This window comes from Carcharodon carcharias, chromosome 7, assembly GCF_017639515.1.
Source record: "Carcharodon carcharias isolate sCarCar2 chromosome 7, sCarCar2.pri, whole genome shotgun sequence".
NCBI classification, from domain to species: domain Eukaryota; kingdom Metazoa; phylum Chordata; class Chondrichthyes; order Lamniformes; family Lamnidae; genus Carcharodon; species Carcharodon carcharias.
In genome coordinates this window covers 170,877,227-170,900,785 of record NC_054473.1, presented here as the reverse complement: position 1 = coordinate 170,900,785, position 23,559 = coordinate 170,877,227, and the positions used below count along the sequence as shown (strand labels likewise).

At 44.1% G+C, this 23,559-nt stretch overlaps 1 protein-coding gene across 4 annotated transcripts in view; it reads right to left on the bottom strand.

The window, feature by feature from the left end:
* The window catches only part of LOC121279790 (putative phosphoenolpyruvate synthase), a 181,143-nt gene that overhangs the window by 16,176 nt on the left and 141,408 nt on the right, over positions 1 to 23,559 (bottom strand). For 3 of the 4 annotated variants that reach the window (XR_005943497.1, XM_041191144.1, XM_041191145.1), the window contains 6 exons: positions 23,076 to 23,160; positions 19,511 to 19,599; positions 10,573 to 10,635; positions 6,254 to 6,349; positions 2,219 to 2,376; positions 1,121 to 1,256 (listed from right to left, as the gene is read on the bottom strand). Coding sequence is in view for 2 of the 4 variants with exons in the window: in XM_041191144.1 (XP_041047078.1) it covers positions 1,121 to 1,256; positions 2,219 to 2,376; positions 6,254 to 6,349; positions 10,573 to 10,635; positions 19,511 to 19,599; positions 23,076 to 23,160 (627 nt within the window). In the remaining 2 variants the exon portion in view is untranslated. The remainder of the gene's footprint in view (positions 1 to 1,120; positions 1,257 to 2,218; positions 2,377 to 6,253; positions 6,350 to 10,572; positions 10,636 to 19,510; positions 19,600 to 23,075; positions 23,161 to 23,559) is intronic. The other variant, XR_005943498.1, reaches the window with a different exon arrangement.

Here is a 23,559-nt window from a genome sequence, read left to right as displayed (position 1 = left end):
ATATTTCTTCTGGTCCTTCAGAATTTTTCTGGCTTTCTGTTGGCCCATCCACATGCTCCTCATCCACACCAACGCTAACACCAACACCATTTCCACTCCTCCCCACCACCACCAACACCCCCCCCCCACCCCCGACTTAAGGACTTAAGAACAACTTAAGGTAGAGCTTCCAGTTCTGCTCTATAGGGGAGCTATAGGAATTCCTGTCCTCTCCATGCCCACTGTTTTCAGTGACCTAATGAGGTCCAGCCATGAAGGCATCTCAGACCTGGTAGCAAGGACTTTGGACAAACAGCCAAAGCTGCCCTCATGGTTCACTCTAGGATGAAAATCTACCCAAAATATTTTACTTAAAATACAAGTCAATAAAAAATATTTAATCCATCCCATTTTTCTCCATTTTTGCTGGACTTGGTTTATTTCCCTTTTTTGTGCCTTTCCATAATATGGCCCAAAGATGACAAAATTCCACTCTTAAAAATTGGTTACTGGATGGGTAAAAGTGTTCATTTGCTTTCTGATTTCTGTTCCTCCACTGAATTGTCTGGCTTCCATCTGTACCAGTGCTATTGCTGAGGCTAGTAAGTGAAAGGAATGTCCCATTGCCATCATCCAGTGCGAGAATGTTATGTAGCATTAATTTGCTGTGATACCGCATAATCAGGACGAAATTTAATATATCAACAGACATGTTCATTGAATGCAACTGTGTCATGTGATCCAGTGGCTCAATTGCTATTTAATCACTTGAAATGTGTGCCCCATGGTTACTGGGCTCTCTGCTAAAGGAAATAGGCCCTTTCTATCCAATCTATCTAGGCCCTTCATAATCTTATGCACCTCAACAAAACCTCCCCTCAGCCTCCTCTGCTCCAAAGAAAACAACACTAGCCTACCCAAACTTTCCTTATAACTAAATTTTTGATGCATGCAAGTGTGGTACTGTTTCCTTATCTAATACTTATAATCAACATGGATATTAAATTAGAATTATTCTGGCTTTGGATAATGCACAGTTCCATTGTATGTATGTGTGTGTGTGTATATATATATATATATATAAAAATATAAATAAATAAATAAAAAAAATAAAATTTTAAAAAAGCCAAGGATAACTCACCTCCAGTACCATAAGTTTAGCCAGTTTCCAATACGCAACCTTAAAAACATCACTCATTCTGATTGCCTCAGCTTTTAATAATTCTCTGCTGGCAATGGCTTTCCTAACCCATGGTAAGATCAAGCGCAGGGCACACCTACAACAACAACAATGACTACCATTTATATAGTGCCTTCAATGTAGCAACACATCCCAAGGGGCCTTCACAGGAGTCTTATTACACAACATCAGAATACTAAAGTTTTGATTATTCAGTGTAATTACACGAACCACTCCAAACAATAAGATAAAAGCAAAATTCTGCGGATGTTGGAAATCTGAAACAAAAACAGAAAATGCTGGAAAAACTCAGCAGGTCTAACAACGTCTGTGGAGGGGAAAAAAAAGAGTTAACGTTTCGAGCCCTTATGACTCTTGTTCAGAGCTTTAAACAATCTTCATGACATTTACTCTCCAGAATGTTTACGCTAGAAAAGGGTCCAAAGGAGATTTAAGAGGGCGTTGTGAGGACTGGAAAAATTTAGTTATGAGGAAAGTTTGGGTAGGCTAGAGTTGTTTTCTTTGGAACAGAGGAGGCTGAGGAGAGATTTTGTTGAGGTGCAGAAAATTACAAGGGGCCTAGATAGAGTGGATAGGAAGGGCCTATTTCCTTTTGCAGAGAGCTCAATAACCATGGGGCACACATTTCAAGTAATTGGTACAAGGATTGGAGGGAAGTTGAGAGCATGGTGGGGTCCAGAACTCACTGCCTGAAAGGGTGCTAGAGGCAGAAATCCTCACCATATTGAAAAAAAAAATTGGATACACACTACAGGCCATAGCCTGCAGAGCTAAAAACCAAAAATTGGGCAATGGGATAAGGCTTGACAGCCCTTTTACAGCCAGCACAGATATGATGGGCCAAATAGCCTCCTTCTGTTCAACAAATGTCCATGATTCTGAAATTTGACCACCAAGGAAATAATAGCTCAGGTGACCAAAAACTTGGTTTTAAAGAGCATTACCTTAGAACGAACTTATCATTATGTTCTGTCATCAAGAATATCATGTTCCAGTCATATCATATTGAAGTAAGATTTCTGTAATAACTTCACATACTTTCTAATCCATGTAAGTGACGATCTCATGGAATCAATAGCCTCCCCTGGAGATACTGCTACTTTTTCAACAGCCAATTTTCTGCTCTGCAAAGCTTTCTGGATTGCTGGAAGTAGCTTTATAGGATCACTTGCCCAAGACTTTTCATGCAAATCGGCCTGTCAAAAAAAAAGTCAGATGTGTATTTATCGATGAGCATACTTTAGAGTCTGTGTCACGGCCTTTTGAAATGTAATCAGCAGAGAGTGATTACAATGTGAAGCTTGCTACCACATGAAGTAACTAAGATGATTAGCACAGATGCATTGATGTGGAAACATTAGATAAGTACTTGGAGGGAAAGGAAGGATATGGAGATAGTGCGAGATTTTATAAAGGAGGACCGTTTGAGGCATAAACACTGGCATTGCCCTGTTGGGCTGAATGGCCTGTTTCTGCACTCTGAAATTCTGAGTAACAATGACTTTATCAATGAAGATGCATTGTTGAATCAAGGCATGCAAGATGAGGCAGTGGCTCTCATGTAACTTGTTAAAATTCATCACTTAAAATGACTTTTCTTTTACTTAATGCAATCTGTGATCCGGGATTCCGAACTTGGTTTAAACCCGGATCAGTTAAATGTCAGCTGCCATCTCAGTTAATGCAGCTCAGGTTTCCACGTAATCAAATATTTCTGAGCAATTTTTGAAAATGCAGCTGCACAATCTATATAATGTCTTCTTTATTCAAAGTGGTGGCTTTCATGCTTAACATTTGGTGCAATTATTCAGTTATACTTGCTTTCAGTGGGTTGAGAGGGTTTTCTTGATGGCCCTGGCAGCCAGTAACATCTAAGGACCTGTATTCCCACTCCCCAGGTGAGCTGTGAATGGGACTATAAATAGCACTGACAGTTCGCCTATTCACACCAGGCAGCCAAAGGGCCTAACTTACAGCAGTCCTTCAGTCCACATGAGCTGGTGAACTATTTCACCTCCCCTTTGTGGGCGGGTATAAATGTAGGTCCAAACATCACTTTTCAGGGGCTTTTGCAAAAACGTACACCACTTTGTGTCATACTGATGAGAGCACACTAATGCATTATAACAAGCGTAACAGCAAGAAGAACAAATAAACTTCACTTTCACTGGGAGGTCTGGAATCAAGCTTTGCAAATTTCTGCTCTTGACAAATGCTGATGGGCATTTCCCACATTCGCGGTTGCTCTCTGTCTGAACTGCAAACTTTCATCCAGCAAGGAACTTACTGAGCCAATTTGCATAGAATTACGTGGAATTAAAAGCACAGAAAGAGACCTTTCATCCCAACAGGTCTTTGCAGCTGTTTAAGTTCCACATAGGCCAGTTCCCAGCCAGTCTAAATTTTGTAATAATTCATATATGTGTTTTATAATTACCCAAAATACAAAGTTGGACACAGGGAAAATTTAAAAAAATGTTACAAAAGCAAAATACCACAGATGGTGAAAAATCTGAGGTAAAAATGCAAAATGCTGGAAGTATTTAAGCAGGTCTGGCAGCATCTGTGGAGCGAGAAACAGAGTCGGAATTTTATAGCCCTGTCACAGCAGGGGCAGAGCCATAAAATGCAGCGAGCCCCTGAAAGGTTCATCGACTTCGGCTGGGCCAGAAAATTCCGCCAGGGGAGGGGCCATAAAATTCCTGCAATGGGTGGAATTGTCCCAGGTTTGCACTAAGCGCAGTAGCGGGCGGGAAAAAAGATGTTTTACCCATCGGCTGCAATGGCAGGTTTTCACGCCATATTGTCCGCTTCCCACCTCATTAGTTATGCAACCACAGGAAACACGCTGTCTCACTGGTGGGCCACATTCCAAATCGCCAGCCATGCCGTTACCTCACTGTTTCTTCACTCCGGGTGCCATATCTAAACTGCAGCCGCGCACACAGTTCTCAATGCTTGCAGCCTAGGACTGATCCAGTGAAGATATGGCCCCCTGAAAGCCAAGAAGAGTTCAGTGACCCGTCGCTGGAATACCTTTCGGAGGCCCATTGTGATGTCCTCCACCCAATCTCCAGCCGTAAGAGGTCCAGTAATCTCACCAATCTGGCTTTGGAGGGGGTGGCAGTGGTGGCCAGTACCAATGTTGCATGGAAGAGGTTGGCCATCCAGTGCAGAAAGGAGATAAATGACCTCATCCGTGCTCTCATCTCATCACTCTAAACTCACGCACTCAAGCCCGTCACACATTCACTGGCATCTCACTCACTGCCAGCTCAAGGCACATCACCACTCTCTCTCTCTCACACACCTGGAGGAAGTCCTGAAATGGTTTTTAGAAGCAGGAGTGTGCCTGAAGAAGGAAAAATGCATTTTTCCAGCAAATGAAATCATTTATTTGGACCACCAGATAGATGCCCAAGGGTTACACCCGGTTGAAGAGAAGGTTAAAGCAATAAGAGAGGAACCTGCACCCAAGAATACCTCTGAGCTTAAATCATTTTTGGGGATGATAAATTATTATGGGCGATTTCTACCAAATTTATCCACAGTTCTAGCCCCTCTACTTTCGCTGCTAAGAAAAAACCAGTGTTGGCTTGGTAGGCACCCCAAAAAGCCTTCAAAAAAGTAAAACTTGCGCTCTTCAAATTTGTTAGTGCATTATGACCAGATGAAGAAATTGGTGCTAACCTGCGTTGCATCCCCATTTGGATTGGAGCAGTACCATCTCACAAAATGGAGGACGGCACTGACAGGCCAATAGGCTATGTATCCAGGACACTTACCACAGCTGAAAAATGATATTCTCAGATCAAAAAGGAAGGTCTGCCGATTATTTTTTGTGTAAAAACATTCCACCTATACGTGCATGGGCGACATTTCACGATAGTATCAGACCACAAACCACTTTTGGGTCTGTTTAGTGAGGAAAAGGCTATACCTCCCATAGCCTCTGCAAGAATACAAAGGGGGTCCTAATTTTGGCAGCATATGAATACACCTTTGTACATAGACCGGGGATTCATATAGCAAATTTGGATGTGCACTTGCGATGCCATGGCATACAAGGCCTGGTGCTAGAAAATGGGATTAGAATAGTTAGGTACTTGTTTGACCAGTGCAGACTCGATGGGCCGAAGGACCTTTTTCTGCAGACCTCTATGACTGTATGACATAAATCACATCTCCATCTGACCTCATCTCCTCTGGAGACTGTCTCTTCAGTCCTCACCATCTTGAGGCCACTTGCACAAATCAACATGTGTCCCCACACACACCCTGGGATACCCCTTTCCCCAGTACAGTCTTCGCCCTGCAGCCTCTTGCCTTGCCTGAGGCCATTTCTCCCCCTTCCCCAAGCAAGCCCTAGCCCTGGAGCCACTGAAAAGCCTTACGGCTGGTCTGGTAGGCAGAGACCTTCCCACGAGTCCTCCTCAAAGTGATGTGGTGCTGCTTACGGAGCCTGGCGCTGATGACTGTGAGTGCTGCCCAAAGTAAGGTAGGTAAACAAACCTTGAAGTCCTCAGCTCGTCAGGTGCATGTCACTTATGCACAGTTGTGAAACACGTTGACGTGCTCAGATGATCCAGCATGGGGGGAATGATTCCGGGGGCAAGCAGGGCTTGTAATTATATGCACCTGTATGAAAATGATGTTCCTGACATCTGGCGGCGGGAAATGCTGCCCACCATTAACGGGCGGAGCAGATGATTGCAAACTGGTTTCACGATGGCAGTGAAACCGATTTTTGGCCTTCCCACCATATTGTCCACTCACACCTGCCATTACGCCCAACGCAAACAGGCACGTAAAATTCCAACCAATGTTTCAGGTCTGTAAACTTTCACTAGAACTTCTGATTCTGGTTCTGATGAAAGATCACAGACCTGAAATGTCAACCCTGTTGTTTGCTCCGCAGATGCTGTAAGACCTGGTTAATATTGCCAGCATTTTCTGAACATAAACTGTTACCTTCCTTGTATGTGTTGTAACATACTATTTTTGCAAACACTCTTAAATCTAATACTTATATATCAGACACAGACAGTGTCTGGGTGGTAAGCATATACTTACCTCTCTTGGGCAGCGGGAGCCATGTTTCTGTAGTAAGTTTTGGAATTTCTGACCAGCTTCTCCACTCTCCTGAGACAGCAGCCAAGATATTGCAGTCTAGTTAAAGAAAAGTTGCAACAATGTGACCATAAGTGCTTTTCAACATAATGTTTTAAATGCTTAATTGCATTCAACAGTACATTAGATTAAGTTTCCTGACATGTGATACACAAGTGCCAAGAAATGACCATCCCCAACAAGAGAGAACCTAACCACTGCCCCTTGAAATTCAATGGCATTACCATCACTGAATCCCCCACTATCAACATCCTGGGGATTACCATTGACTAGAAACTGAACTGGACAAGCCCTTTTAAATACTGTGGCTACAAGAGCAGGTCAGACTCCCCAAAGCCTGCCCACCATCTAGAAGCCACAAGTCAAGAGAGTGATGGAATACTTTTCACTTGCTCCAACAACACTCAAAAAGCTCGACACCATCCAGGAAAAAGCAGGCTGCTTGAGTGGTACCCCATCTACCACCTTAAACTTTCACCACCGACGCACAATGGCAACAGTGTGTACCGTATACTCACCAAGGCTCCTTCAACAGCACCTACCAAATCTGTGACATCAAACATCCAGAAGATAAAAAGCAGATGCATGAGAACACCACCACCTGCAAGTTCCCCCACCATCCTGATTTGGAAATATAATCACTGTTCCTTCGCTGTCGCTGGGCCTAAATCCTGGAACTCCCTCCCTCCAGCACTGTGTGTGTACCTACAGCACATAGACTGCAGTGGTTCAAGAAGATGGCTCACCACTACCTTCTCAAGGGCAACAGGGATGGGTAACAATGCTGGCCTAGCCAGCGATATCCACGTCTTGCAAAAGAGTTTTTAAAAAAGCACCCCAAATGATGTGAATCACTACCCAACTGCAGTGGTGTGGCATTTTGAAATGATGTGAGAAAATTAAGGCCAAGATTAAACTTTGGATAAAGGTGCTTTGCATAAAAACAGACAGAATTCGCGGAGTTTCATATTAATTGAACACTTGAATACTTTCAGTCTCACTAAATTTTTTTAAAGTACAAGCTAGAACTTTCTTTCCTCCTGCGTGTAGATCAGGTGAGTGGCAGGTAGCAATGTCGCTGTCCAACTGCATTGGCGTGATCCTGGTAAGATACCCTCAAACAGCTCTGCACATAGTAGGCCTGTACCATCTCAGCAGGGATGGCAGCAGTCTGTGCTGGCTGGTTGGCAGGCGACAGCAAGGGCACTGGTGGAGTGGCAGTGGTGGGAGAAGGAATGCTGTCAACCTAAGAGGGGACGGCAGCTTCATGCCCCATGGAGCTACTGCCACTCCCGATGCAGCACCGCTGCAATCCTAATAAGCTGTTGAGGACAGACTCCTGCACCGCTGCAAAAGCCTGCAAGCCCTCTCGCATTATTTTTGACATGAGGACAGTCATTTAAAGGGCCAGGCCTAATTTACAGCTGGCGGAGGAGGGGCCCGGGGCGGGGTGAATCTGCTAGGTCTTCTGTGGGGCCAAGCCAAAAGCAATAGGTTCAGGATGGGAGTAAATGGCAGGTTGGGGTGAGTTATGGAAACAGACTGGCTTGCAGTTGCTGGTAGGACTTTTGTGGGGTTTGGAGGGAGCATTCACGTTCCTCTTGATCTTACAGTGGTCTGGGGGGTGGGGAGGGAAAGGCAATCAGTACACCTAATGTGTGAGTGGCCTGCAATGGCCCCTTTAAGGGTTGTTGGTTCAGTTGCTTTACACTTGGCACCAATAGTGAGAGCACACACCATGGGCAGGATTTTACTGTCGGCGATAAGAGGGGGGGCCCGCTCGCCAATGCCTAAAATGATGGGCATAACCCCCGTCGTCACCGCGTCCCATTTAAATTTTCAGGAAGGTGGGGGCACAGCAAAATCAGCTGCATGCACGCCGACCTGTCAATGGCCCCAATTGAGGCCATTGACAAATCAATTAAAGTAATTAGTGGACCTGCCCGTCCAACCTTAAGGTAGGTGGGCAGGCAAGGTGGGAAGTAGAAAAAACACGAAACCTCATCCACAGGCAGGATGAGGTTTCACGTAGGGTTTTAAAAATTTTAATAAAGTTTTTTTGGAAATTATGAACACGTTACCAACTCATGTGACATTGTCACATGGGGGGACATGTAAGGGAATTTTTTTTCTATTTTTAATATTTTTGGAAGTAGAGGCGATCTCCCGGAGGCAGCACTTAGCCCTATCGTGCGCATGCGCAAAAGAGTGCACCCTCGATTTTAGGCATTCCCCCCCACCCGCACAGGGAGCGCATAGCGCTTCTCGGCGGACATCACGCTGGGCAGGCCATAATTGGCCCGCCCACGTAAAATGGCGCCGCGCCTTCCATCGGGGGTGCCGATCGGAAGCATGCCCACACATGCCAGCCCATCAACTTCCCCCACAACTGGGGGGGGGGGGGGAAATTTCTCCCGCATGCATCTAAAACCGCTGCATGTGAGCCTTTGATTTTCCTAAAGTGTGGCACTTATTTCCATTTATGAAGACTATGTTTTCATACAGGGATGTGGTAAATGGATCAGTAATAGCAGTAGAGTTGTTTTGTTTTACCAGCATCCATCTAACCTAAAAACAAGGCTTTATATCTTTAAGATATCATGGGAGTAATATTCAACTTTAGGTGGTGAAAAATGGGAAGTAGCAGCTTGGGATCCAGCTCTATTATCCCGTTTGTTATATACCCCACATGTTGTACCCCACTCGTATGTACCCCACATGTTGTACCCCACTCGTATGTACCCCACATGTTGTACCCCACTCGTATGTACCCCACATGTTGTACCCCACTCGTATGTACCCCACATGTTGTACCCCACTCGTATGTACCCCACATGTTGTACCCCACTCGTATGTACCCCACATGTTGTACCCCACTCGTATGTACCCCACATGTTGTACCCCACTCGTATGTACCCCACATGTTGTACCCCACTCGTATGTACCCCACATGTTGTACCCCACTCGTATGTACCCCACATGTTGTACCCCACTCGTATGTACCCCACATGTTGTACCCCACTCGTATCTTCCCCACATGTTGTACCCCACTCGTATGTACCCCACATGTTGTACCCCACTCGTATGTACCCCACATGTTGTACCCCACTCGTATGTACCCCACATGTTGTACCCCACTCGTATGTACCCCACATGTTGTACCCCACTCATATGTACCCCACATGTTATACCCCACTCGTATATACCCCACTCGTATATACCCCACATGTTATACCCCACTCGTATATACCCCACATGTTATACCCCACTCGTATATACCCCACATGTTATACCCCACTCGTATATACCCCACATGTTATACCCCACTCGTATATACCCCACATGTTATACCCCACTCGTATATACCCCACATGTTATACCCCACTCGTATATACCCCACATGTTATACACCACTCGTATATACCCCACATGTTATACACCACTCGTATATACCCCACATGTTATACACCACTCGTATATACCCCACATGTTATACACCACTCGTATATACCCCACATGTTATACACCACTCGTATATACCCCACATGTTATACACCACTCGTATATACCCCACATGTTATACACCACTCGTATATACCCCACATGTTATACACCACTCGTATATACCCCACATGTTATACACCACTGTATATACCCTACATGTTATACACCACTGTATATACCCTACATGTTATACACCACCTGTATATATCCCACATTTTATACACCTCCTGTATATACCTCACATGTTATACACCACCAATATATACCCAACATGTTATACACCACTGTATGTGCCCCACGTTATACACCACTGTATATATCCCACATGTTATACACCACCTGTATATACCCCACGTTATACACCACCTGTAGATACCCAACGTTATACACCACCTGTAGATACCCTACATGTTAAACACCACCTGTATATACCCTACGTGTTATACACCACCTGTATATACCCTACATGTTATACACCACCTGTATATACCCCATACATTATACACCACCTGTTATATACTCTGCCTGTTATACACCACCTGTTTTATACCTCACCTGTTCAATATTCTGCCTGTTTCTGTAACCCTCCATGTTTTACACCCTGCCCATTACACACCCACCCATTGTACACCTTGTTCAAAACTTTCAACCAGCCTGTGTGATCAACTTTGAACTAATGCCACTAAAATGTAGTTATTATTGTGAAGCCATCGCATTCCCAAGTTGCATGTTATCTGGTACCTAGAATTGCTCTTTACCTGAGCATCCTGCTTTAGAAACTCAGTAGTCTGGCCCTGGGTTCGGATTGCTTCAGTGATTGCCTAAAGTGAAAGATGTATATTAAAAAAAAATAAAATCACAAGAAAGAAAAAAATTTAACCTGTCAAAAACTAAACTCTCTGGAGGTAACTTTCACCTTTTTCCTTTAGGTGGTAAACTGGAATGGGCAGATCACTCACACATTGGAAATGAAGATCAGATGGGTTTTATAAAGTGCAAGCTCTGTTCAGCCTATTTACCATCCAATCAATAAAGGGGAAAGTTACCCCCTCTGACTCTATTATTTAAAGTGTTAGAAACCTAGCAGTCAATTTTGAAAATATGGGAACGCAGAATATTGCATTCAATACTTCAGGCTTAATTCTAGAACATTAAGTGCATGGCTGTAGTAGATCAATAATAAAACAGAATAGTTTCAAACATCATCAATGTCAATATAACCTGGGACAACTTGATGAAAGGAAATTCAGTATACTGACTTCAAAAAAATGTTGATCCTTTTTTCTTCCTGTGATCTGGAGCAGGTCAGGGATATATAACCCTTAAAAAATGCACAGCTTAAATTAAATGTCTGGCATCCTGCAGTTTTTTTTTTTATTATGCTTCAATATTTAAAAAAAATTCTAAGACGCAAGGTAGTGTGACTGAAGAAATATGGAAAAAGCATGTCCTTTTTTCAGACCTACTCCTAGTCATTCATAGTTTCAAGTTATCTTCTGGTTTGTGAATAGTCAACAAAATGCTGAAACAGGGAAGAAGGGCCCAAGCTAATTGATATTAAGTATCTTGCAACAGGTTTAATTTAATTTCAAGGGGTAAGTCATGGCAGGAGAGCTCAAAGCCGTGGTGTGCTCCTCTTGCTATAGTGGGAAGTCGGGCACATTTCCAATGCCCAGGGCCAGCATGTGTTTGGGAAGTGTCTCCAGCTGCAGCTCCTGGAAGCCTGGGTTTTGGAGCTGGAGTGGTGGCTGGGGTCACTGTGGAGCATTCGTGAGGTGGATAGTATCATGGATAGCACGTATAGCGAGATAGTCGCACTGCAGGCTAAGAGTCCACAGGCAGGATGGGAATGGGTGACCATCAGGCAAAGCAACAGGACTAGGCAGGCAGTGCAAGAATCTCCTGTGGCTATTCCCCTGCAAAACAGATATTCCGCTTTGATACTGTTGGGGGGAATGGCCTCTCAGGAGAAAGCAGCAACAGCCAAATTCGTTGCACTGCAGTTGGTTCTGCTGCACAGGGGAGGAGTAAAAATTGTAGGAATGCAATAGTTATAGGGGATTCAATTGTAAGGGGAATAGATAGGCATTTCTGTGACCACAAACGAGACTCCAAGATGGTATGTTGCCTCCCTGGCGTAGGGTCAAGGATGTCTCAGTGCGGCTACAGGACATTCTGAAGGGGGAGGGTGAACAGCCATTTGTTGTGGTACACATTGGTACAAACAACATAGGTAAAAAAATGGGATGAGGTCCTAAAAGCAGAATATAGGGAGTTAGGAAGTAAGTTGAAAAGCAGGACCTCAAAGGTAGTGATCTCAGGATCACTACCAGTGCCACGTGCCAGTCAGAGTAGAAATAGCAGGATATATCGGGTGAATGTGTGACTGAAGAGATGGTGCAAAGGGGAGGATTTCAGATTCCTGGGGCATTGGGACCGATTCTGGGGGAAGTGGGACCAGTACAAACTGGGCGGGTTACACATGGGCAAGACTGTGACTGATGTCCTAGGGGGAATATTTGCTAGAGTGGTTGGGAAGGGTTTAAACTAAAATGGCAGGGAGATGGGAACCTGTGCAAGGAGTCAGAGGAAGGGGAATCAAAAACAAGAACAAAAGACAGAAAGCGGAATAAGAAAAGTGATAGAGAAATAAAGGGCAAGAATCAAACAAGGCCTCAGTGAAAAATAGTGGGAATGGGACAAGTAATGTTAAAAAGACAAGCCTTAAGGCTTTGTGCCTTAATGTGAGGAGCATTTGCAATAAAGTGGATGAATTAACCGGGCAAACAGGTGTGATATAATCGGGATTACAGAGACATGGCTGCAAGGTGACCAGGGATAGGAACTGAACATCCCGGGGTATTTAGTATTTAGGAAGGACAGACAAAAAGTAAAAGGCGGTGGAGTTGCATTGCTGGTTAAAGAGGAAATTAATGCAATAGTGAGGAAAGATATTAGCTCCGACGATGTGGAATCTGTATGGGTAGAGCTGAGAAACACTAAGGAGCAAAAATTGTTAGTGGGCATTGTATATACACACCCAAACTGTAGTGGTGATTTTGGGAATGGCATTAAACAGGAAATTAGAGACACATGTAATAAAGGAACATCTGTAATTATGGGTGATCTTAATACGCATATAGATTGGGCAAATCAAATTGTTAACAATACAGTAGAGGAGGAATTCCTGGAGTTTATAGGGGATGTTTTTCTGGACCAATACATTGAGGAACCAACGAGAGAACAGGCCATCCTCGACTGGGTATTGTGTAATGAGAAAGGAAGAATTGGCAATCTAGTTGTGCGAGGCCCCTTGGGGATGAGCGACCATAATATGATAGAATTCATCAAGATGGAGAGTGATGTAGTTGATTCTGAGACTAGGGTCCTGAATCTTAATAAAGGAAACTACGATGGTATGAGGCACGAGTTGGCAATGATGGATTGGGAAACGTTATTTAAAGGGATGACGGTGAATAGGCAATGGCAAACATTCAAAGAACACATGGGTGAACTGCAACAATTATTTATTCTTGTTTGGCGCAAAAGTAAAACAGGAAAGGTGGCCAAACCATGGCTAACAAGGGAAATTGGAGATAGCATTAAATGCAAGGAAGAGGCATACACATTGGCCAGAGAAAACAACAGATCTAAGGATTGAGAGCAGTTTAGAATTCAGCAAAGGAGGATCAAGGGATTGATTAAGAAGGGGAAAATAGAGAACGAGAAAAAGCTTGCAGGGAACATAAAAACTGACCGTAAAAGTTTCTATAGCTATGTGAAGAGAAAAAGATTGGTGAAGACAAATGTAGGTCCCTTGCAGTCAGAAACAGGGGAATTTATAATGGGGAACAAAGAAATGGCTGACCAACTAAATATATACTTTGGTTCTGTCTTCACAAAGGACGACACTAATAACACACCAGAAATATTGGGGAACGCAGGGTTTAGTGAGAGTGAGGAACTGAAATAAATCAGTATTAGTAGGGAAATGATGTTGGGGAAACTGATGGGATTGAAGGCTGATAAATCTCTGGTGCCTGATAATCTACATCCCAGAATACTTAAGGAAGTTGGCCTAGAAATAATGGATGCATTGGTGATCATCTTCTGAGATTCTATAGACTCTGGAACAGTTCCTACAGATTGGAGGATAGCTAATGTAACCCCACTTTTTAAAAAAGGGAGGCAGAGAGAAAACAGGGAATTATGGTCCAGTCAGCCTGACGTCAGTAGAAGAGAAAATTCTAGAGTCCATTAAGGACTCTGTGGAAAACAGTGGCAGAATCGGACAGAGTCAGCATGGATTTATGAAAGGGAAATCATGCTTGACAAATCTACTGGAATTTTTCGAGGATGTAACTAATAGAGTTGATGAGGTGGAGCCAGTGGATGTGGTTTATTTGGACTTTCAGAAGGCTTTCGACAAAGTCCCACATAAGAGATTGGCATGTAAAATTAAAGAGCATGGGATTGGGGGTAGTGTATTGAGATGGATAGAAAACTGGTTGGCAGACAGGAAACAAAGAGTAGGAATAAACAGGTCTTTTTCCAAATGGCAGGCAGTGACTATTGGGGTACCACAGGAATCGGTGCTGGGACTCCAGTTATTCACAATATATATTAATGATCTAGATGAGGGAATTAAATGTAATATCTCCAACTTTGCAGATGACACAAAGCTGGGTGGGAGGGTGAGCTGTGAGGAGGATGCAGAGATGCTTCAGTGTGATTTGGACAAGCTGAGTGAGTGGGCAAATGCATGGCAGATGCAGTATAATGTGGATAAATGTGAGGTTATCCATTTTGGTAGCAAAAACAGGAAGGCAGATTATTATCTGAAAGGCTATAAATTGAGGGAGGGGAATGTGCAACGAGATCTAGGTGTCCTTGTACACTAATCACTGAAGGTAAGCATGCAGGTGCAGCAGGTGGTAAAGAAGGTAAATGGTTTGTTGGCCTTCATAGCCAGAGGGTTCGAGTACAGGAACAGGGATTTGGCTTGGCCTAAGTAGCCAAGTGGTTATGGTACTGGGTTTGTAACCCCAAGATCAAGAGTTCAAATCTCACAATGGGAAAAAATGTGACTTCAGCTGAAACAGATGGGAACGGGTTTGTACTCGAAAGAGTTACAGGAACAGGGATGTCTTGCTGCAATTGTACAGGGTCTTGGTGAGACAACACCTAGAATATTGTCGGCAGTTTTGGTCTCCTTACCTGAGGAAAGATGTACTTGCTATAGAGGGAGTGCAGCGAAGGTTTACCCGACTGATTCCTGGGATGGCAGGACTGACATATGAGGAGAGATTGAGTTGATTAGGATTATATTCGCAGGAGTTCAGAAGAATGAGGGGGGATCTCATAGAAATCTATAAAATTCTAATAGGACTAGATTAATAGGGTAGATGCGGGAAGGATGTTCCCGATGGTGGGGGAGTCCAGAACCAGGGGTCACAGTCTGAGAATATGGTGTAGACCATTTAGAACTGAGATAAGGAGAAATTTCTTCACCCAGCGAGTGGTGAGCCTGTGGAATTTGTTACCACAGAGAGTAGTTGAGACCAAAACATTGTATGTTTTCAAGAAGGAGTTAGATATAGCTCTTGGGGTGAAAGGGGTGAAAGGGTATGGGGAGAAAGTGGGAGCAGGCTATTGAGTTGGATGATCAGCCATAATTATAATGAATGGCGGAGCAGGCTCGAAGGATTGAATGGCCTACTCCTGCTCCTAGTTTCTAAGTTTCTAAATGATCCAGATTTTGATTGGATGGGTATCAAGGTAAGTTGGAAATTCACACAGTACTCTAGAAATGTTGCTGGTGGTGGGTTACACTTCAATGAAGGAGTCCATGTTGCTGTGTCAGTGAGCACTATCGCATGCACATTGTAGTCTGGAGTTATGGATAGTGATGGTCGAGGCTCCAATATTCTTTCCATCACTTGGCTGACCAGGAATCTCTCCCGCTCTTCCAATACTTGCCAATGGCAGATGGCAAGGATTTGCAAGTTGAAATTCAATCTGTTTGGTCCTGTTATGAATGTGCCTTCCTTGGCTATCGAGACCTGGGGTAGGACTCGAAACCAGAGCTTCTGGCTTAGGAACAGGGACGCTACCCACCACACCACAAGCCCCCCACTCCAGGAATGAGACCAGAATTATTTAAATGCCTGGGCTTCATCTGAATCTTGCTAGCTGCGTCAAATTTATGGCCCCAACTTTCAAATATTATGCTGGCCTTACAAGGCCTAAAGGGTTACATTCTGAAAACAGATTGCATTAACTGGCCTTGTATTCTGTTGAGGGGCGATCTATTCAAGGTATTTAAAATTATTAAGGGATTAGGTGGAATAGATATAGGAGAAGCTATTTCCTCTGGTGGGCGAATCCCTGAACTAGAAGACATGACTTTAAAATTGAAGCGAAGACATTTAGGAATGAAAACTTGAAGCATTTTTTCACAAGAAAAGGAGAGTGGAAACCGAGAACTCTCTTCCCCAATCGGTTGTGGATGTTTGGTCAACTGAAATTTTCAAAAATAAAATCAAAAGACTTTTGTTTGGTAAGAGGAGGTTTTGTGGCTACCTCTGAGCCAGTAGCTCCAGGTTCAAGTCCCAGTGCAGAACTTGATGGCCATGAAGGGTGTGCAGATGATGAGGCTTGCTTATCGATCTGTAAATCCTTCCAATATGCCAACGGCAGGTGGTGAGATTGGGAGAATCTCCTGATCAGCTATTCTTGATGTAGAATGGTGTCCCTGAAGCTATAGCCTCTGAACGGGCTGGTGACCTGATCCAGGAAAACCTAGTCAGATGTAAGATGTGCTTTGTCTGCCTCATGTGTCACTGACATGTTTGAAAGCTCTAAGTTTAAGGGTAGCAAGGGATTTCCAAAAGGCATTTGATAACTTGTGGAATTAAAAGGGCAGTAGTGACATGGTTGTGAAATTGGCTGACTCTGGGAAACAGAGAGTAGTGGCTAATGGATGATGGACTGGAGGAAGGTTTGTAATGGAGTTTTCCAGAGGTCTATGTTAGGACACTTGCTCTTCCTGATACATATAAATTAACTGGACCTTGGTATACAGGGCACAATTTCAAAATTTGCTGATGATATGGAAGCCTTGTGAACTGTAAGGAGGATAGTGTAGAACCTCAAAAGGACATAGACAAGGTGATGGAATGGGTGGACAAATGGCAGATAAAACCTAATGCAGAGAAGTGTGATGTTATTTACATTTGGAGGAAGAATGCAGAAAAACAATATTAAATAGAGAGTACAATTCTAAAGGGGGTGCAGGAGCAGAGGGATCTGGGTATATGTGTGCATAAGTCATTGAAGGTGGCAGGACAGGTTGAGAGCACAGCCAATAAAGCATAGAGCATCCTCGGCTTTATTAATAGGGGCATAGGGTAAAAAAACAAGAAGGTCATGTTAAACTTGCATAGAACACTGGATCAGCCTCTGCAGGAGTATGGTGCCCAGTTCTGGGCGCCACACTTTAGGAAAGACATGAGGCATTAGAAGAAGTGTAGAAAAGATTCATGAAATAGTTCCAGAGATGAGGAACTTCATTTCTGTAGAGTTTGGAGGGGCTGGGACTGTTTTCCTTGGAGAAGAAAAGGTTGAGAGGAGTTTTGATAGAGGTATTCAAAATCGAGGGATCTGTACAGAGTAGATTAGGAAAAACTGTTCACATTAGTGGAAGGATCAAGAACAAGAGGGCACAGATTTGAGGTAATTGGCAAAAGGAGCAATGGAGGCATGAGGGAAATCTTTTTCACACAGCGGGTGGTTGGGATCTGGATCACACTGCCTAAGAATGATGTGGAGACAGGTTCAGTCAAGGTGTCTAAGAGGATACTGGGTTGTTATGTGAAAAGGAAGAAGGCGCAGGGCTACAGGGAGATGGCCGGGGCAAGTTAAGTTGCTCCTTCAGAGAACCAGCGCAGACAAGACAAGCTGAATGGCCTCATTCTGTGCTGTAACCATTCTGTGATTATGAGAATCTGGGGACATGTAATAAAGGTGGGTAAATGGTACAAGTCAGCTATGATCTAATTGAATGGTAGAATTGGCTCGAGTGGCTGAATGGTCTCTTCTTGTTCCTATAATGACTCTTTACCTCATTATTTTAATGATACATATTCTTAATTCTACAGTTTTTTTTTTCTATTAATACGTATTTATCCGTGTAAATATAATCTGTGATTCTTTTGTCCATTTGCTAAGGTTTACAGCCCAGAAATTATAATTAGAGACCTTCACAGGAAAACACTCCTTTATTTGATATTTCCATGGCAAAGTTAACAGACTTAAAATAAACAGGTTAATACCTATATTAAATAGCTGTCAAACAACCGTCATATAAATCCATCTTTGGGCAACAAATGTAACCTTGCTCACATTGTCCACACCCCAAGAACAAATATTTTTTTAAAATGAACTCAGTTAGTATGATCATTCTCCTAGCATCTTAGCTTTCAGCACAATTTGGTAACATCTACAAATTTTTAACTTTCATGAAAAATACTGATAAATATTGCCAATATCTCAGGCTCAAATGCTTGATGGATTTCTCTGCTCACAATCATCCAAATACAAACTCCAGCATGAGACTAAGTTTGGTTCCAGTTACAATTCTTATCTTCCTGGTTTTCATTATATGTGCTACAAAGTCTGTATCATAGCAAGGCGCCCCATAGCAAGCTGTGATTCTCTAGCTCCAGTATATGCTTAAATAAAAGCTTTCCTTACTTTAAAGCTCACATATTCAGAGTGGTTGTTTTTACCACAACAAACTTTTTACTGGAGTCTGAAAACTGGTGTGAAGACACCAATTTGCATTTTCAAGGCATCTAATCCATCTTTCAAGTGGGAACCTGCAAGTTTGGAAGTCATCCATTTCCAGTTTGGGACACTTTCCAAGGGTGATCATTCTGAAATTGATATTCTCAACTTTATTTTTTTCTCCAAAAAATGGTACGACAATATTTTTCTTCGCTGTAGTATCTATCGGATAATCATCAAATTTATTACATCCTCAAAGGATTACAATAAATCTGTTAGCTATGATCTGCTCTTTATAAAGCCTTGTGATGGCAGTACAATACAGTTTACTCAAGGGTTCTGAGACACTGTGGCAACATGCTCTTTTAAATGTATGTTGTGGTCTGGAGCTGTGGACAGTGATAGGAGAGGTTCCAACTTTCTTTCCATCGCACAGCTGACCAGGAATCTCTCCCGCTCTTATCACCTACCATTGACGAGTGTTGGAAGGATTTTTAGGTTGATGCTCAGCCTCTTTGGCCACATTATGAATTCGCCTTCCTTAGCTATTAAGTCCTGTGGTGGGACTCGAACCCAGAGCTTCTGGCTCAGAGCCAGGGATGCGTCACAAGACATAGAGCCACGCAGCTTGGAATTGTTACTTTGGGTTTTTTTCTAAATTCATTCGAATTTCTCACTTTACAGCAGACTGTGGACTTACTCCTGTGAATAGGTCTAACTCCCACTTCCCTACCGCAACCCCAAGAGGAGCAAAAGCAATTTGTTATTTTTCAATGACTTATTTTAATAAGCTGCAAAGTAAATCTCTCACTATGCCTTCCTCCCTAATGTCCATCCACATTCTTTGATCTTTGGATTTACTCTTATGGTTAATTTTAGTAAGAAGAAATCATTAGGAATTTGACTTGCCTCCACATTTAACGGAATCTCAGCAGACACAATATCTGGACAGGTGCCGTACGCCACAGCAACATCAGCGCATAGCTCAGAGGTACAGTCTATAAAATGAATTTTATGAATGATTTAGAGAATTTATAAATTATAAGCAAAGGTACGCTAATGTTTTAGCATCATCATATCTGCTTTATTCTTAGTAAATCTTCTCAATTTTCTGGCCCACAAATTGGTTTACTTCTACCCAGCTTATGACCACTACGAGAGGCTAGTAATCCAAACCAGAGACTTTTCTTTTCTCCCATCAGGGTACACATGGACAATACCTGTCCTTTCCCACCACTAAAGTGAATAAAATTTCTTTACAAGTGTTATGGCACAACCGATGGTAAGTGCCGAGTTGTTCAAATCCCTAAAGGAGACTTGAAACTTATATAAGTTTCAAGATGTATGCTTTGAGTTCAGTAGTAATAAGACCACCAAGTTTTATAGGTTTCTTACCAAACTAAATTACACCTTTATTAATGGAGGAAATTATTTTAAACACATACAAAGATCTACAAATTACTGCTATGATAACTTCTAAATCTCCTAATTAATCTAACTCCCAATTACACTTTCGTTAAGGCAATAATAAGACACATAGATTTTAAAAGACCTAGGCAAGGTGACACACAATACCCTGAACCAGTTGAATTCAAAGTGAGTTTTCCAAACTTCAGTTCTTTGAAGACTGCAGCTTAGGGCATAGATGCCCTTTCACACTTGTTAGATCCTAACATGCCTGCCCTTACCCACAGCCTTCGCTCCATTATACATATTTTCCTCTTTAAATGCAAATTCCCATTGTTTCACTCTGCTTTTGGACTTCAACTTTCAAATAATAAGATTACCAGTAATCTTTGGGAAAAATATAGATAGGCCAGAACTTTCCGGCTGACGTGCGCTTATAATGTCGCATGAGCGTGCTGACGTCAGTGTGCAGCATCGCGATTTGTCGATGGGCGGGCGCGCTCAGCAATGGGGCGTTTGTCCGCCATTAATTGAAGACCTCGTTAAGGCCCTTAATTTGCCAACTGTCCAGGATTTTGAGGGGCCCGTGCGAACTTCAGGTCAGCGCACGGGCCCAACAGGCAGGCGGGTAGGGGATTTTTTAATAAAACTCGTGCAATGTCGGGATATGTGGACTCAGAGGGGTTGTTCATGTTTTACACAAAGTTTTAATTGCTGAAAGTGTTTAAAAGTTGCCTGTGTGGTTGTTAGCAGTTCTCATCGATTTCCAAGAACTTCTTGTGTACTTTGAAACCAGTCTGCAGACAGTAATCTTTCTCAGGCCTGCAGCTTTCCGGAGGCCTCCATTTAGCCTGGGGATATAGGTTCTGACTTCTCCACTGGAGGCAGCTCCTCTGAGGAGGAAGGGAGGGATAGGATAAGAAGGAGGCCAGGACAGGACAATCAGCCTCCAGGGGAGGCACCTTTGGGAGGCCAAGCGCAGGCACAAGGGGCGCAGGGCCAAGAGGTTGTCCAAGGTGCAAGGGGCCGCAAACAACGCCACTATCCTGCTGCCAGGGTATACAGGCGGCGAAGCAGCTCCCTCCATATGACTGAGGTGCAGTGCCGAAGGAGGCTCTGACTCTCAAGGGAGACAGTCAAGTATATCTGTCAGATGATTGGCCCTGAGATCTCCCCTAACTGTGTGGGTGGATGCCCCATGCCAGCGGCTCTGAAGCTCACAGTTACCCTCCACTTACAGCCTCTGGCTCCTTCCAGGGCTCGGTGGGTGATCTTTGTGGTGTCTCCCAATCAGCTGCCCATGCTCATGTCAAACAAGTCACAGACGCTCTGTTCAGATGGGCGTTGACCTACATCCAATTCCGCTGAGACCAGGCAAGCCAGACACAGTGAGCCAGAGGCTTTGCAGCCATTGCTGGCTTCCCCCGTGTCCAGGGTGCAATGGACTGTACACATGTGGCCATCAAGGCACCAGCAGATGAGCCCGGTGCCTTCGTCAACAGGAAGGGCTTCCACTCCATGAACGTGTAGATAGTGTGTGATCACAGGATGCAGATTCTACAAGTCTGTTCAAGGGTCCCAGGCAGCTTCCACAACACCCACATCCTCAGACACTCCCAGTGCCGAGGCTCTTCAGTGCTCCAGCTCGGCTGGATAGTGGCTGGTGGGTGACAAGGGCTATTCCCTCAGAAGGTGGCTCATGACGCCTCTCCGCCATCCAAGAACAGAAGCTGAGCAGCGCTACAATAGGAGCCACAGCACCACAAGGGCTGTGGTGGAGAGAGCCATCAGTCTTCTCAAGATGTGCTTCCGATGCCTGGACCGCTCAGGGGGTGCATTCCAGTACCCCCCCAGATCGTATCTCTGTGATAGTGGTAGCATGCTGCGCTCTGCACAATCTTATGCTGGAAAGGGGGGATGCAGCTGACGATGAAGACCTTGACGCAGTGGATGAGGCTGCAGATGATGAATCCAGCAGTGGCTCAGAGGATGAGGAAGCACAGGGCAATGATGAGGGGCAGAACGAGGAGACAGGGGCAGCCGCGACAATTTAATCCAAAGAACCTTCAGCTAGTTCCACACACACAGATCAGCAGGAACACCATTGCCTGGCACTTCCACACGGAGAAGCTGTTGCCCTCATCCGGAGCGCCCTGACAGGAGTTCGCAGCGACGACAGGCAGCTGCTGCGCCGTGAAGTCCCTTTCGACCTCCCTGCTCATCACAGATGCATCAGTACCGAGTGCTGGCGCTTGGTGTCCACATCTCCCACATTGGAAATGACCACCTATGGCCAGTACCGCTGTGAGGGCTTGCAGGTCAGAGCGTATCCCAATCATAAAATGTTCCATTCGATTGAAGCCCCTCTCTATGAGAGTCACCAATCTCTCATTGGAGGAAGCCTGAAGCTCTGCCCTGAGGCCCAAACCTTCACGTGCACTCTGCCTGGACTCCTCCGTCGCAGAGAGCATGGGGGGGGGGGGGGGGAGATTCCCCGAGTCCGGGCCTGCATTCTTTCGCGCAGAGGTGCCTCAGGGAGATTTGTTTTAAGTTTTAAACATCTGAATGAAGTAATTAAAACATGTCCCCTTATGAAGGTGACAGTGTCACATCAGCTGGGACATGTCAATGAACTTTTAAAAAAAAAATTTCAACACTTCACGAGACCTCATCCCGCCCGTGGATGAGGTTCCATGAAAAATGCAAAGGCCGCTTGGGCTCTTCGCCTGCCCACCAGCCTTATGCGGGCAGCTCATTTAAATATTTCAATTGGTTTTTAACAGGCCTTTGACAGTTCGATGGGCGCGCAGCCAAGTTGGCGGCACGCCCGCCGAACCGAAAATCTAAACGGCGCGCGGTGACATCGGGATGCCTGCCTGATGTCACCGCGTGTCCTTTTATGCCCCCCCCCCCACCGCTCGCCAACCAGAAAATTCTCCCCCAGGCTAAGTACTATCAAAATTGAGCATGGAGTTCGCTACTCAATTAATAACAATTTTATACACCACCTAGCTATTATAGAGTCAGCAAAACGCAAAAGTGATGCTATCAAACGCTTAACACATACTTGTGTTTCCTTTTGACAAAAGCGAGATGAAAACTTGATTCCACATTCCAGAGCTACATGATTTTGACAGCGACGTACACCATGCCTAAAAGCAATAAAGGAGTGAGTTTACATCACAGATTGTATTCACTTGAGAAGGATTCATATCCCAGGGAGAGAATTGTGTTTCAACCATTCTAATTAAACAGTTCAATTTCTCTTAATGCCGCCTCGTTAAATCTTCAGCATCAGGCAAGAGGTAGTTTCACAGCGTCACATCACGTAAAAAGGAGGGGGATGGGGTGTCACAATATTGGGTTAAAGAAACAATCACAGCTGTGAGAAGGGATGATGTTCCTGAAGGTTCATCAAATGAAGCCATATGGGTTGAACTGTGGAACAAAAAAAAAGGCAGTCGCGCTGCTGGGAGTGTACTACATATGCCCAAACTGGCAGAGAAGAGATAACAGAGCAAAAATATAGCAGTCTAGTCAGAAAGGTAAAA